We start from the raw sequence: 15,901 nt of genomic DNA, 5'->3' as shown, positions 1-15,901 counted from the left end.
GCGTTAAGTCGCCGTTTAGGGGACGCCGTCCGGCCAACGCAGGCATGGCCGGACCGTTGGGGAAGGGGCGGGCCGCGGCGGCTGCTTGACGTCACACTCAGCTGCTGCGACCCGGGCATTGAAGAGGTTCTCCTGGCCAGCTGCAGAAGCTGCGCTGGCCGGGACTTACTCCTCAAATGCAAAAGCATCGCCGCTGTGTGATGCTTTTGCATTTCTGCAGGGGGGGGGCCGGCACTGACATGCGGGGCGGATTAGCCCTGTGCTGGGCGTCCCCCCGCATGTCTGAGTGCCTGATCGTAGCTGTGCTAAATTTAGTACGGCTACGATCAACTCTGAATGACCCCCTAAGTTCCCTGTCGGGGTAGTTAGTCTGTGACTCTGCTAAGCTTGGCATTAGCGATAAGGGTGCGGTGGGGGCTGCCTTCAAATAACTGTCTGCCTGAAGGGCTCTTTGTGGGTTAATTGTGCTTAACCTTTTCCTGTGTGTTGTAACATTTACATTATGTCAGGCAAAGAGTGTGTTTCTTGTACAGCGGAGTGTTCCTCTTCACCAGGGGGTTCATTACTGGGTGCTCAGGGCAGTGTGCCTTCCCAGAATAGCGGGGCTGAACCAGAGTGGGTTAATTCCATTAAGGGAATGATCTCAAATATTTCTACAAAATTATCCCGCAATGAGAAAGAGACGCAATACTTAAGACAGACTGTGGATGAGTTTATGAATAGAGACCCAGTCCCAAAACCAGCGTCTCAATCCCCTCCCATTTGTCAGCAAAAACTATCTCTGGCCCATATCCTGCAGTCCGACGCTGACTGGTCAGACATGGAGGAGAGTGAGGTGGATTAGGAGGGGGGATACTAGTCTGTCACAGGGAATAGAGCCTCTGTCAGAGATGTTCTGCAAATTCCTGATAAGGTGTCAGAGGAGTGTGAGGAATCTCACTTTAATGTAATAAAGAAGTCCTCAGTCACTTTTCCTGCGTCAAAGGAATTGAATACCCTGTTTGAAGAACTGTGGGTTAATCCTGATAAGAAATTTCAAATCCCTAAAAGGTTGCTCTCATCTTTTCCTTTTCCTCTGGAGGATAGGAAAAAATGGGAAAATCCACCGATAGTGGACGCATCAGTCTCTAGGCTGTCACGTAAAATTGTATGGTCTGTCCCTGGTGCAGCCTCCCTAAAAGACACGGCTGATTGTAAAATTGAGACTACTCTCAAATCATTGTACACAGCTGCTGGGGTGGCCCAGAGACCCACTATTGCATGTGCGTGGATCACAAAAGCCATTGCTAAATGGTCAGGTAACCTAATTGAGGGGTTAGATTCCTTGTCTAGGGGGGATGTTGTTCTACTTCTGCTGCATAAACAGGACTCTGCAAACTTTATGCTGGAAGCCATAAAAGAGATTGGTTTGCTTAATGCACACACCACCGCTATGGCAGTGTCGGCACACAGGAGCTTTTGGCTACGCCAATGGACTGCTGATGCGGACTCCAAGAAAGGCGTGAAAGGCCTATCATTCACAGGAGAGGCATTGTTTGTAGACGAACTAGACAAATGGATCTCCAAAGCTACTGCGGATAAGTCTATGTATCTTCCTTCTGCAGCTCCCCCAGCCAGGGAAGCTTATTCAGCTTCAAATTCACAGTCCTTTCAGACGGCCAAGTTTAAGGGCAAATCCAGAGGTGCTTCTATGGCCTCCAGAGGCGTAAGAGGTTAAACCACGCAAACCAGCAACTGCAGGTGCTCAGGAACCGAGCTCAGGCTCTGCTCCCTCAAAGCATTCAGCATGACGGTGGACTGCGATGCCTGGAGGACTGTCAGGTGGGAGCCCAACTAAAATTCTTCAGTCACATCTGGTCAAGTTTGTGCCGGGATTCCTGGGTCATAGATCTTATTTCCCAGGGCTACAGATGGGCGTTTCAAGAGCTCCCACCTCCACAGATTCTTCAAATCCGGCTTACCAGCTTCACAAGAGGCAAGTATAACTTTACAGCATGCCATCCAAAAACTGGTACAGACTCAAGTCATTGGGGGTAATTCCAAGTTGATCGCAGCAGGAAATTTTTTAGCAGTTGGGCAAAACCATGTGCCCTGCAGGGGGAGCAGATATAACACGTGCAGAGAGTTCGATTTGGGTGTGGTAAGTTCAATCTGCAATCTAAATTGCAGTATAAAAATAAAGCAGCCCGTATTTACCCTGCACAGAAACAAAATAACCCACCCAAATCTAACTCTCTCTGCACATGTTATATCTGCTCCCCCTGCAGTGCACATGGTTTTGCCCAACTGCTAAAAAATTTCCTGCTGCGATCAACTTGGAATTACCCCCATTGTTCAAGTTCTACCTCATCTGCTCAATAAGGGGTAGTATTCCAACTTGTTTGTTGTACCAAAACCGGACGGTTCAGTACGACCGATTCTGAACCTCAAGTCCTTGAACTCGTTCTTAAGAGTGTTCAAGTTCAAGATGGAGTCTCTGAGAGTGGTGATCTCCGGTCCGGAGGAAGGGGAATTCCTTGTGTCTCTGGATATCAAGGATGTGTACCTTCACATCCCGATCTGGCCGCCTCATCAGGCTTATCTACGGTTTGCACTGCAGGACGGTCACTACCAGTTCCAGGCCCTGCCATTTGGTCAATCCACGGCACCGAGTGTATTCACCAACGTGATGTCAGAGATGATGTTTATACTCCGCAAACAGGGAGTTAAATAATTCCATACCTGAACGATCTTCTGATAAAGGCGCCGTCCAGGTAGAGGTTGCTGGACAGCCATGGTCTCTCAACCAAACTTCTGCAGGATCACGGGTGGATTCTGAACCTTACGAAATCTCACCTATAACCAACACGAAGGCTCCCATTCCTGGGAATAATTCTGGACACGGAATCACAGAAAGTGTTCCTTCGGTTGGAAAAGGCATTTGTCATCCAATCGATGGTTCGGAATGTACTGAAGCCAACCCGGATATCTGTGCATCTTTCCATTCGCCTTCTGGGAAAAATGGTGGCCTCTTACGAGGCGCTTCAATATGGAAGGTTTCACGCAAGACCTTTCCAGCTCGATCTGTTGGACAAATGGTCCGGATCGCATCTTCACATGTACCAGAGGATCCGTCTGTCACCAGAAGCCAGGATCTCCTTTCTGTGGGCGCTACAGATTTCTCACCTCGTCGAGGGTCAGAGGTTCAGAATTCAGGACTGGATCCTCTTAACCACGGATGCAAGCCTCAGAGGTTGGGGAGCAGTCACCCAGGGGGTGCAGTTTCAAGGAAGATGGTCAAGTCAGGAAGTCCTCCTTCCAGTCAACATTCTGGAACTCAGGGCCATATACAACACCCTTCTGCAGGCCTCATATCATCTTCATGATCGGGCCATTCAGGTCCAGTCGGACAATGTGACTGCAGTGACATACATAAACCGACAGGGCGGAACGAAAAGCAGAGCAGCGATGTCAGATGTGTTGAGAATTCTCCTCTGGGCAGAAAAAAACGCTGTGTCTCTGTCGGCAGTCTTCATTCTGGGAGTAGACAACTGGGAAGCAGACTTCCTCCGCAGACACGACCTGTACCCGGGGGAGTGGGGCCTTCACTCGGAAGTGTTCAGGTGCTTGACACATCGTTGGGGATATTCACAAATCTACATGATGGCCTCTTGTCTCAACAAGAAGCTCAAGCAGTATTGTTCCAGGTCGAGAGACCCACAGGCAGGGGCAGTAGACGCTCTGACGACTCCATGGGTCTATCAGATGGTGTACATGTTTCCTCCAATTCCTCTGATACCAAAAATTCTAAAAAGAATAAATAGGGAAAAGGTTCAAGCAATACTCATTGCTCCGGACTGGCCAAGAAGGGCCTGGTATGCGGACCTTCTGGAGATGCTCCTTGAAGATCCATGATCTCTACCTCTTCGCGAGGATCTTCTGCAACAGGGCGCGTTCGTCTATCAGGACTTACCGCAGCTACGTTTGACAGCATGGAGGTTGAACGTCTGATTCTTGCCAGAAGAGGGATCCCTAACAAATGTATCCCAACTATGATCCAAGCCAGGAAGGGGGTAACGTCTAAACATTACCACCGTATTTGGAAGAAATACGTCTCTTGGTGTGAGAGCAGAAATTATTTTGCAGTGGAATTTCATCTGGGACGTTTCCTGCTTGTTCTGTAGGCAGGTGTGAATGTGGGCCTACGTCTGGGCTCCATAATAGTCCAGATTTCGGCCTTGTCCATTTTCTTTCAAAAACAATTGGCTTCTCTCCCTGAGGTCCAGATGTTCTTGAAAGGTGTTCTGCACATTCAACCTCCCTTTGTGCCTCCCATGGCACCTTGGGATCGCAATTTGGTGCTGCAGTTCCTCCAATCGTACTGGTTTGAAACGTTAAGGAGGTGGACGTAAAATATCTTACATGGAAGACCGTCACACTGTTGGCCTTGGCTTCAGCAAGATGTGTGTCGGAGCTGGGGGCTTTGTCTCACAAGAGTCCCTATTTTTCCATGAGGACAGAGCTGAACTCAAAACTCATCAGCAATTTCTTCTTTAAGTGGTGTCGGCGTTTCACATCAACCAACCTATTGTGGTTCCAGTTATCACCGATATTTCCACTACTTCAAATTCTTTGGATGTTGTGAGGGCTTTGAAGGTATACGTAACGAGGACAGCTCGTCACAGAAAATCTGACTCGCTGTTCGTTCTCTATGATCCCAATAAAATTGGGTGTCCTACCTCAAAGCAGACAATTGTACGCTGGATCAGGCTCACTATCCAGCATGCTTATTCCACGACCAGTTTGCCGGTTCCAAAATCTGTACAAGCACACTATATTAGGTTGGTGGGTTCTTCCTGGGTTCCCGGGGTGTCTGCTTTACAGCTCTGCCAGGCAGCTACTTGGTCTGGTTCGAACGTGTTTGCTAAGTTCTAAAAGTTCGATACTTTTGGCCTCTGAGGACCTTCAGTTTGGTCAATCAGTTCTGCAGGAACCTCAGCAGTCTCCCACCTGGTTTGGTAGCTTTGGTACATCCCCATGGTACTAAATGGAACCCCAGTATCCTCTAGGACGTAAGAGAAAATAGGATTTTAATTACCTACCGGTAAATCCTTTCCTCGTAGTCCCATAGAGGATACTGGGCGCCCGCCCGGTGCTTAGTTCTTCCTGCACTGTTACTTGGTCAAGTATTGTTGGTTCAACTGTTGCTGTTCCTGTTTAAAGTTGGGTTAGCTTATCCTTCCTCTGGTTTGTGTGTGCTGGTTTGGAATCTCACCACTATCCTTTTTATATCCTTCTCTCAAAGTATGTCCGTCTTCTCGGGCACAGTATCCTAGACTGAGTCTGGTAGGAGGGGTATAGAGGGAGGAACCAGCCCACACCATCAAATTCTTAAAGTGCCCATGGCTCCTTGTGGACCAGTCTATACCCCATGGTACTAAATGGAACCCCAGTATCCTCTACAGACTACGTGAAAAGGATTTACCGGTAGGTAATTAAAATCCTATTTTTTATTCATTTAATTTTTGTTTTTAATTATACACTTGAAATCTAACTATGCAGGTTCACAGTGGAGGCTGAAGCGAATCTGAAGGAACCTCTTAGAAACCTTGGCATTACGGATATGTTTGACTCTTATAAGGCTAACTTCACAAAACTAACCAGTAAGTCTGAGCTTCCTAAATAATAGTTATTAGCGGCCTCTAATTTTCAGATAATGTCCTAGATGTGGAAGCATGGTCCTCCTTGCTCTCCTTTTGTAGTAATGACCATGTTTGCCTCGCCCACTGATGATTGAGACCCCTCTCAAATTGTTGCAGTTGGGTAACCCCTTCTCCATTTATTGAACTACAAAATACTGCTTTGAAGTGGGAGATGGAAATGTAAATGTTTTCCACATAGACGTGTTGATATGTGCCAAGTATTTTTAGTACCTAACTGTGCTGCTGCTACTGTAGCTGGATGCATTCATAGTACGGTCTGTAGAGGGTGCAGATATGCTGCCATCCCTATATATGCCAGAGCAGTGACTCGTCAAAAGAATTCAGTGTTTGCCAATAGCACTATTATAATCTTAGTGCTCAGAACTTTGTGTTCTATATTAGCGGTGCCATCATCTGCTACCTGAATGGAATGAATTTGCCCTGCCTGTCTGACTTGCAATGCATTACTTAACAGAAAGGACCTCTGTCGTTATGAAAAGGCTTATTTATCTCAGTAGCTTCCGAAATAAAAAAATATGAATCTGGTTCTCCACAAGTGTTTTGGAGCAGTTTTTCAGAAAAAACTCTCATTTAGCACCAAAGAAATGGCAGACACTGGGGATTGCCTCCCACAGGTTGCAAAGACTGCAGTGTTCTCTCTGTAGCAAATGGAACAAAGAATACAAAACCAAGTTATTCAGTTCATATACTGTAGATGATCTGGAGAACCACAGCCACTGCACGAATGCTGATATGTACAGCATACTGGGAACCACTGGCTCTGAAGATATATCTGGTAGATACTGTATATTTAACATCTACCATTTTAACCAGCAGATCAAAACCTTTACACCCAGGGCACTAGGCACCAGGAGAGCAAACTCTGATAAGCATCCTAGATGTCATGACATTGACATGGAAATGTATGTATAGTGGGAGAAGCAATGGGGCATCAATCATCTCTGACCATAAGTGACAGGCACTGCATTCTCTTCTTGCAGGATGTTCTGCACAAACTGAGCCATTAATCAAATGAGACTTTTATTCCACTGAGCAGTTAGATTCAATCAGTGCTGGACTGGGTTACAGGGGGAAATCCCTGGTGGGCCCCACTGCCTGGGGGCCCACCTCCACCTCTCTTGGGATAAGATTTCAGACTATGAACTTGAATTATGCATTTAAATTTTGTTACTTTATACTGCACTGCACTATGGGGTATTTTCTCCTGTATATTGCTGTTATTAATCTGGTGCATTATCATACATACACTAGCAGTATTTACTATATATATTTATTAGAAGCCCTGACCATGCAGTCTCTAATGGTTAGCCAAGCCTCTGTGGTGGCTAGCCACACCTCCAAACATGGGCCCCTACCACTGTATTCCCCCGACGGGCACTTCATGCTCCAGTCCGACACTGGATAAAATGGTGATGCGAGCCCATTCATCTGAGCTTCCTACTCCTTCCTGATCCTCAAGAGCTTTGACACACAGACCTGTTGGACTGGACATCACTACTATCAATGCTTACCACTGCAGGCAAGCTGGAACAAGACCAAAAGGCACATAATACCCAATAGCAGAATTGTACTATGTGATTGCCTGTGAGTAACTCTTAAATTGCCAGAACAAGAACTTTGACCTTTGTTATGATTTCATTGCAACTGGGTGCTGGGCTACTTTGCTAACAAACATCCGCTGTCACCTGACATTGGTGTTGGTGGGGATCCTTTCTATCAAAGTGCATCTTAACAGCTACTTAGCTTGCATCTTACCATAAGTCATGCACCAGTCACTGGTGCTCACTTGGGATCTGATTGATCATCTCTTACCTTTTGGCGTGGACATAAGAAATATTTTGGTATATGGAGCACACATGCTAATCTGCAAATACACAATGCCTCATGACCGGAATGCCTCATTTCTTATCTATTTATGCTGCTAACCCTTATGGCCACCTTAAATGGATAATTGTCAACCAGCTCTTGGTGCTATATGCCACTCTAAGGGGGAAATTCAAATGTTTGAAAAGTCAGGAAAAAATGGTCACCCAACTGACTTTTTAATTCTCCCCCCCCCCCCCCCCCCCCCACAAAAAAAAAAAAAAGTCTCTATGATAAATTGCTACACTTTGTGGGGTATTTAGTTGTTTGAAAAGTCAGTTGGGAGTCTATTTATTCCCATCTGTGAGATAGGAAAAAATAGACACCCAACTGACTTTTCAAACAATTGAATTCCACCCTATATGTTCAGGCCAAATGTACTGTCATACACTGTACACATATGTTTTTGCACTGTTGTAGTCTTACCTTGACGGGTCTCGCTTTGCCCACAGAGAGGGACCCACAATAGTATCTTATAACAAATGGGGACAAGAATAAATCTGGAAGTTTTTACATATTGCTGTGTTAGTAACACTGCTTGCAGAACAAGCGTTCCTGGAGAAACAATGCCATGCATCATACTTTAGCCCACCCAAATCGGTCCTTAGTGAGTCAGAATGGGTGCATATAGCTGGGGCTGCAGGTGAAAGGTTACATGTACTATACATTCTCCCTGGAAAAAAATACATGTCTAATCGCCTGGGAGCTTCAGCAGTGTAGGCTAGTCAGCCACGTTTCATTTGGTGTAGTCTAGTGCCACCTAATGCTGAAGACCGATATAGCAATTTTGACCACTACTTTTTACAATGGCAAACTATGAAATGTTTGAAATAAATCATTCCCAAATCCTTATAAATATAGTATATTGTTTAAATTGAGACTACTGTATATAATGTTATATTATATACAGTATATCATTGTGAATTGCTAAATTACCTTTTGAAAATGTATGCATTTTATTTAAATTGTTCCTGACCTACTTTTCAATAGCTTAAGGTTTTCTGTTACCTATTAATTTGATTGGGAGAGGGAGTGTGACTCCATTCCCTATTAATTGCAATACAACTTATCATACGGCCGGAGCTCCTGTTGATTTTTACATTGTCAAAACAGTGTTGGAAAATACCTTAGTGATAAAGGAAATCTAAGAAGCTTGTTTTTTTTTCTAGTAGAAAATGTTATCTTCCAAAGCATCTTATTAATTGGAGGATGTGAATTATTAGAAAAATAGAGCAGAAGGTGGCTTTAAAGTTCTTAAGATTGGTTTGGATTGATTTGTAGGGCACTACAGTATACTGTATGTTGCTGGATTTATCGAATATTTTATTAATATTCTTTTGGTTTCTTCTGTCCTGTAATAATGTGCAGTGTTTGTGTTCTGTTATAAGGATCAGAACAAGTTCATGTTTCTCATATGCTGCAAAAATCAAAAATAGAAGTGAAAGAGGATGGTACGAAGGCATCCGCAGCAACCGGTAAGATTCCTGTAACCCCCTCTAACCCGGGTTTTGGCCTGATCTTTCTAGCAGACCTGTCTATTCTGAAACCGTTTGTTTTTTTTTGCACCATGGTGAAAAAGTAGTTTAATATAGGATAGTGTCATGCGAACAGGAGTAATGCACAGAAGATATCCGCTTTGCTTTCTGTGTCACCTATTCGCACTTGGATAACAGCTCTCCAATGTCTAAAAGGCATTCTAGAATTGTACTTTACTGGTTTCCTAGTATAATCTGTAAATAAAAACCATAGGATGGATTGCAGCATGCACTCGGCACTCTCGCATGTAAATGATTTTCACAACACATTAAACAAGACCATAGTGAAACCACTGTAGTCTTATGTTTCATGTATTGTGAAAATCATTATTTGCATGGTTTGGCTTATTAGCGTCTGGATGCTCACTTGAAATGGAAGTTCTTGTTACAACAAAAATAAAAAATAAAAACTATAGGGGCAGATGTATTAAGCTTGGAGAAGTGATACAGCAGTGATAAGTGGACGGTGATAACGCACCAGCCAATCATTACAGGTTTGAAAAAGGACACTTAGGAGCGGATTGGCTGCTGCGTTATCACCTTCCACTTATCACTGCTCTATCACTTCTCCAAGCTTAATACATCTGCCCCTATAGTTTGCTTAGAAAATAAACAATAGAAGCGTTGTAGAATGACCCATGAGAGAGGTTTTACTTGTGAAAACCAGAAGGCTGCTATGAAAAATAGACAAAAACTTACAAAATGTCCAGTATTTCCAGGATATATAGCGTTTTGAGCATTTGATAAGTAGGCCATACTCCTGAAACAAAAACTTAAGGCAGTTGTCCAAAAACACTGTAAACCAGGGGTGGCCAATCAGGCAGAGACAAAGAGCCAGAAAAGATCCGTAGTAAAGGGCAAGAGCCACTATCATGCGTGCGCACAAAAATGGGGGCGTGGCCTAGTTTTCACAAAGCCACACCCCATTTTTGTGCACGCACCTTTCGGTATGACATTTGTAGGAGTATGACCTTGTGTCATAACCCCGTTTTTAGTCATGTTGTACAGTGCCACATACATATAATGCCCCAGTACAGTGCCACATACATATAAAAATGCCAAAAAATGGGTGCCTCCACAGTGCCAGATACATATACCCCCCTCCACAGTGACAGATACACAAATGTCCACACAGTGCCAGATAAATATATGCCCCCAGTGCCAGTTACACATGCCCCCACAGTGCCAGATATGCCCCCAGTGCAGATACACATGTCTCCACAGTGCCAGCTATGCATGTCCTTACAGTGCCAGCTATGCCCCCAGTGCCAGATACACATGTCCTAACAGTGCCAGATATGCCCCCCAGTGCCAGATACACATGTCCTTACAGTGCCATATATGCCCCAGTGCAGATCCACATGCCCGCCACAGTGCCAGATATGCCCCCAGTGCAGTTCCACATGCCCCAAACTCCGGCGGAGGTGTCTATTTTCAATTCAGCGCCGGCCCGTGAGCCAATCAGAGCTCGCGGTCCAGCAGCCAATCAGGAGCTTAGCTGCCGGACCGACTGATTGGCTCATGGGCCGGCACTGAATTGAAGATACACCGCTGCAGGAGTCAGAGGGGCAGGAGAGGCGCGCGCTGCGCTCTCCTCACACGACGGAGAGACCTTAGATTAACATACAGCAACTTCTAAGCCTTAGAAGTTGCTGTGTGTCGGACATCGGTGGCCGGGAGCGGATCGAGACGTATGCGGAGGATGAAAGAGAGCCGCATGCGGCTTGAGAGCCGCAGGTTGGCCACTGCTGCTGTAAACTAATATTAGAAAATTCCAACGATCTTGTGCTATTAACCCTCACTTGCCTGGTAGAGGTCTCTAGTGCTACTCTATATATTCACACAACCATTTTTGCAAATTGTCCTGATGCTGTCACATTTGCTAAGATGATCAGCAATGATGGGTGGGGGGTGGGGGGGGGGAATATATCAGAATCGGCTGGTTAATTTTTGGGCTTGCTTATTAATACAAAGATTGCCTTTTTGCTCAGTTATCTAGCTAACAATATTGAACAGATTGCAAAATGTTTTACAGGTCTAGAGATACTGTATAGCATTGTAGGCTAATGAAGTTTAGTGATGCCTGTCTGGTTGACAGAGGTTGCAGCACATTTATATTATACGGGTGGTCTTCAGTATGCCGACTGACGGGATCCCGGCGCACAGTATACCGGTGCCGGGATCCCGACAGCCGCCATACCGACACTTATTCTCCCTCGTGGGGGTCCACGACCCCCCTGGAGGGAGAACAATATAGCGTGGCGAGCGCAGCGAGCCCGCAAGGGGCTCATTTGCGCTCGCCACACTGTCGGAAAGCCGGCGGTCAGGCTCCCGGCGCCGGTATGCTGGTCGCCGGGAGCCCGACCGCCGGCATACCATAGTGAACCCATATTATACAGTATGCAAATTCAAACCTGCTCAGTTTCCAAAGGTAATAGTAAATTTTGCTTATATTTTCCAGCTGCAATTTTGATAGCAAGGTCTTCTCCTCCCTGGTTTATAGTGGACAGACCATTTTTGTTTTTCATCAGGCATAACCCAACAGGTATGTGTGTGTGTGTGTGTGTGTTGGTCCCAATGTATCCTTGTGCCCACGGTATACTTACAGTAATCAATATTTGCTAATTTTACTTGCATTTCTAGTATTAAGCTGTGATTTATCTGCTGTAAGTGCTGGAAATGTACAAAAGAACGAGAACATTGTGGTTTAATTATATTTTCCTCTTTGTATTTAATGTTTCATAGCTTCCTCTTATGTCTCTTTTGGATTGCAATCCACGGGGCATATGTAATAGGGTCCGAGTTTGCCAGAGGTGCGGGATGCCGGCCGATCTTGGATGTTTTTGTTTTTTAAAGTGTCAATCCTTTACAAGGCAAAACCATGCCTTGTAAATGATTGCCGCTTTAAAATAACATCCAAGCACTTCTGGCAGATTGGCTGCTAGCCCCAAAATTGTACAAGCCTGGGTACAGAAGCCTGCACCTTATACAAGGAAGATCTGAAACGAACCTTTGGCATAGTCTCACAGCAGTCTTACAAGGAACTCTTGCATTAAGAAATGTACAAACGCAAGCAACAAACTTAATGCTACCACAATGAAATAGAAAATATTAAGTCCCATAAAAAACACCCTCTACAGATGCATACTAAATAGAGCAGACTAAGTGGATATATGGGTTATTGTCTGCTGACCCCCTGATCAAAAAGAAGGCATCAATGTATAAGTTCGCATTGTCACAATATGTAACTCCCGGTAAAAGCGATTTACTACAGATGTATCCTCCTACATCTTTGCTGCAGTCCCACCAGTCGGTCTCTCTCGGCATGCCAGGTCCCGTGAGACACTGCTAGCGTTGGGCAATCTTTTTTGCGTCTTTTTGCCCATAATGTGTCTTTTCAATGCATCTAGGATGCACCAGGAGACTGCTGATTAATTTGATGTGCAACACTTATTTCTGTGCGGCTGAGTCTCTGAATCTGTATATGAAGTGATACAATGTAGCAGATGCACCTTTTTTCAAATACAAGTTCTGTTGTGCTCTGTATACTGTTGTACAACAGACAGAGATAGATATATAGATAGATGTTGCATATCAACTTAGCCAGTACAGTCTCCTGGTGTGTACTGTAGTAGCTGCATCGTGTTGTGACTAAGACTCATTTTTGGCAAAGACAAAGATGCTCGATGCTAGCAGAGTTGCACAGGACCTGGCGGCTCACTCAGACATCTAGCCACAATATGCCATAAAGCACAAGATGTGTGAAGACGCATCTGTATTCCTAAATGTCCGTACGCATTAAACAATGTCGCTCTGTGAGCGACGTCTAATGTGTCCCCTCCTGGGCCGCCCGGTCGGTGGCCGACTGTACACACTGCTCACAGCTCATATCGCTCAGTGACGTCATGCCTCCGCCAGCCCTGCATGCAGCGACAGCAACGATCGTTGCTGACCCGCGGGGCCGCGCATCGGTCGTTGCTGGCAGCATACACACTTGCTGATTAAAATGAGCGACGTCGCTCAGGGAGGTGTGTATGGGCCTTTAGACTTGCAAGCAGTAAGGGGATTAGTATCTTTTAGTTTTGTTACATTCAATGGCACCGTAATCCCATATCTGTGATTTTATTTCCCCCCCCTCCGATTTATTGTTTTTCCCCATATGTATTCTCTCGATCTGTCTAACTTTGCCCATACATTACAGATATTTTTTAGTGATCTGCGGATCAGTTCAGCAAATGCAGATCTGCCAATCTTGAAAGGCTCATCAGTTTACTAGAAGCGGTCTGCTGATCCACTGATTGCTAGTGTATGGTAACAATTTACAGCCCCAATTGATCTGTGAAATCCAACATTTTGGACATCCTGATTTAAAAATACCAATTCCTTTTTTTTTGGTCTGAATCGGTTAACTGTGCACCCCATACAGTGCAGATTTATTTACACAAATAGCCTTAAGTCCAGCTGCCGCTGAGGGGGCAACATTCAGCAATTTACGGGAGCCAAAACTAAATATCACGGCCCCGCAACCTAAAACCGTTGTCTCCCCTGGTATCATTTCTGAGATGTTTGATTCTAGTTAATTGATATTTATTCTCATAAATAAATGAAGAGAATCCTTCAATACTGTATGTATCATCCATTAAATGGACTTATTTGTCATGTACACCTCGGCTGAGTAAATTATACAATGTCTGGACATTTACATTTGGGTTTGTAGGTTCATTGTAAATTTAGGGGGTTATTCAGAGTTCTTAGCAAACCAAAAAAGTTAGCAATTGGCCAAAACCATGTTGGTTTGTGTTTAAACTGAGATTTAAATTGCAGTGTAAAAATTAAGCAGCCAGTATTTACCCTGCACAGAAACAATATAACCAACCCAAATTTAAATCTCTCTGCACATGTTACATCTGCCCCCCCCCCCCCCCCCCCTTGCAGTGCAGCATGGTTTTGTCCAATTGCTAACTTTCTTGGTTTGCTAACAAACCTGAATAACCCCCTTGTTCTTTACACTCTATAGGGATCAATAATACCCCTTTCACACAGCCATAAATTTCCCGGGTTAAAACACATGAACGCGCATCAACCCGGGAAATTTCTTGGTGTGAAAGGGTACAGGGACAAAACCCGGCATTTCTGTCCCTGCATTTCAACCCTGCAATCGACCAGGGTTGGTCCCGGGATGATCCCTGGACCCTGGACAGTGTGAATGGTGCAGGGACATGTCCCACCTTCCCTGGTTGCCTCTGCTGATGCTGATTGGCTATTCAGGGCACTTCCTGGTCTTGTGGTTTTTCTGAGACGCCCATTTTCAGAAAATGCAGGGCCATCCCGGGTTCAGTATGAAAGGTGCAGACCCGGGATGTCTCGGCAAAAAATGCTGGTGTGAATGGTGCCAACCCGGGAATGTCCCTGCATGAGCCCGTGGCAGAATTCCCGTGTTTTGTCCCTGCATTTCTAGTGTGAAAGGGGTATAACAGTATGAATCCCAAGTAAAATGTTGGTGTATAAATCACTAACATTTCATAGATGTCTGTAGATAACCTTTTAAAATCTATAGGATTTGTAGCATATAATGGGGCCCTTTCTTTCTTCCAGGTGCGGTGCTGTTCACAGGGCAAATAAACAAGCCTTGAGGATGAACAGTGGCAAGCATGACTCTTGTGTCCCATGTTGATCCCAGTGTTTAGATATTTGTACATTGCTTTAGGTTATTTTTGTGAAATATTTTACAAGGGAGGCTTCACTGTGCTTTTTAACTTTGTTTTTTTTTAATGAACTTTTTGTGTGTGTTTTTTTTTTGATAACTCAAATGTTTTTGTTTTTTTAACTACTGAAAGTTGATGTGTTTCTAAAGACATTCACATTTTTATATATATAATTATTTTCTTTGTGTGTGCGTATGTTTACTTACTTTTAAATTACTTCCAGAGTCTTAGCCTCCAGTTGTGCTGTCTAACGTACACCAGTGCTTCATGACAGATTTCACAGTACAGTGTTTGTGGCCATATGTCTGTGTTATAAATAAGGCCTCCTCCAGCCTTGAAAGGCAATATTTTGGTACCACATTATATATGAAGATTCATATCTTAATATATTTTCATTTGTTTGTATGAGGTATTTCAGTATATTCCATTTACTTTTCTCAGAAACTGAGATTAGACTGCGTACTGTTTTTATATTGTTTCTAACAAATGATGCATGTGTTCTTTCAAATAAAACACTCCAGACAGCACCTCTGGCTTGAGGTGTATTAAAAAGTTATTGTGAAAGTTTGTATTTGATATTTTATCATTGATTTTAAGTAGACCTGTCTATGAAGTAGCATAATGCATCCTAAGTCATAGGGCTAAAGAGTTCTACCATAAAAAGGCAAATTACAGGTCTTGCTGATTTCTCTTTGCTGGTGAATGCATCTTACCATATTGCTAGCATATGGCTTTTAATCCTATAGTGTTTTTGCAAAGGTCATTTTTACGTCCACTTGGGGCTGTATAGAGTGAATGCTTTTCTGACAATAGGCGCACCATCCACCAATACTGCATCGAGCTTTGGGCCTAATTCAGACCTGATCACAGCACCAAAATCTTTCTCTAATGGGCAAAACCATGTGCACTGCAGGTGGTGCAGATGTAACGTGCAAAGACAGTTAGATTTGGGTGGGTTATTTTGTTTCTGTGCAGGGTAAATACTGGCTGCTTTATTTATACACTGCAATTTTAGATTTCAGTTTGAACACACCCCACCAAAATCTAATCTCTCTGCACATGTTGGGACAGATGTACTAAGCCTTGAAAAGTGATA

General features: G+C 44.3%; 1 protein-coding gene across 1 annotated transcript in view; it reads left to right on the top strand.

The window, feature by feature from the left end:
• SERPINE2 (serpin family E member 2) overlaps nucleotides 1–15,369 on the top strand; it is a 74,549-nt gene extending 59,180 nt beyond the window's left edge. Inside the window, exons 6-9 of the mRNA XM_063915916.1 lie at nucleotides 5,542–5,642; nucleotides 8,954–9,040; nucleotides 11,562–11,645; nucleotides 14,696–15,369. Coding sequence (XP_063771986.1) covers nucleotides 5,542–5,642; nucleotides 8,954–9,040; nucleotides 11,562–11,645; nucleotides 14,696–14,733 — 310 coding nt within the window. The 3' untranslated portion in view covers nucleotides 14,734–15,369. The remainder of the gene's footprint in view (nucleotides 1–5,541; nucleotides 5,643–8,953; nucleotides 9,041–11,561; nucleotides 11,646–14,695) is intronic.
• The last annotated feature ends 532 nt before the right edge of the window (nucleotides 15,370–15,901 follow it).

The sequence above is a fragment of the Pseudophryne corroboree genome, chromosome 4 (genome assembly GCF_028390025.1).
Source record: "Pseudophryne corroboree isolate aPseCor3 chromosome 4, aPseCor3.hap2, whole genome shotgun sequence".
Lineage (NCBI taxonomy): Eukaryota > Metazoa > Chordata > Amphibia > Anura > Myobatrachidae > Pseudophryne > Pseudophryne corroboree.
Note: the sequence above shows the minus strand (reverse complement) of the source record. Positions and strands in the feature narration are given on the sequence as shown.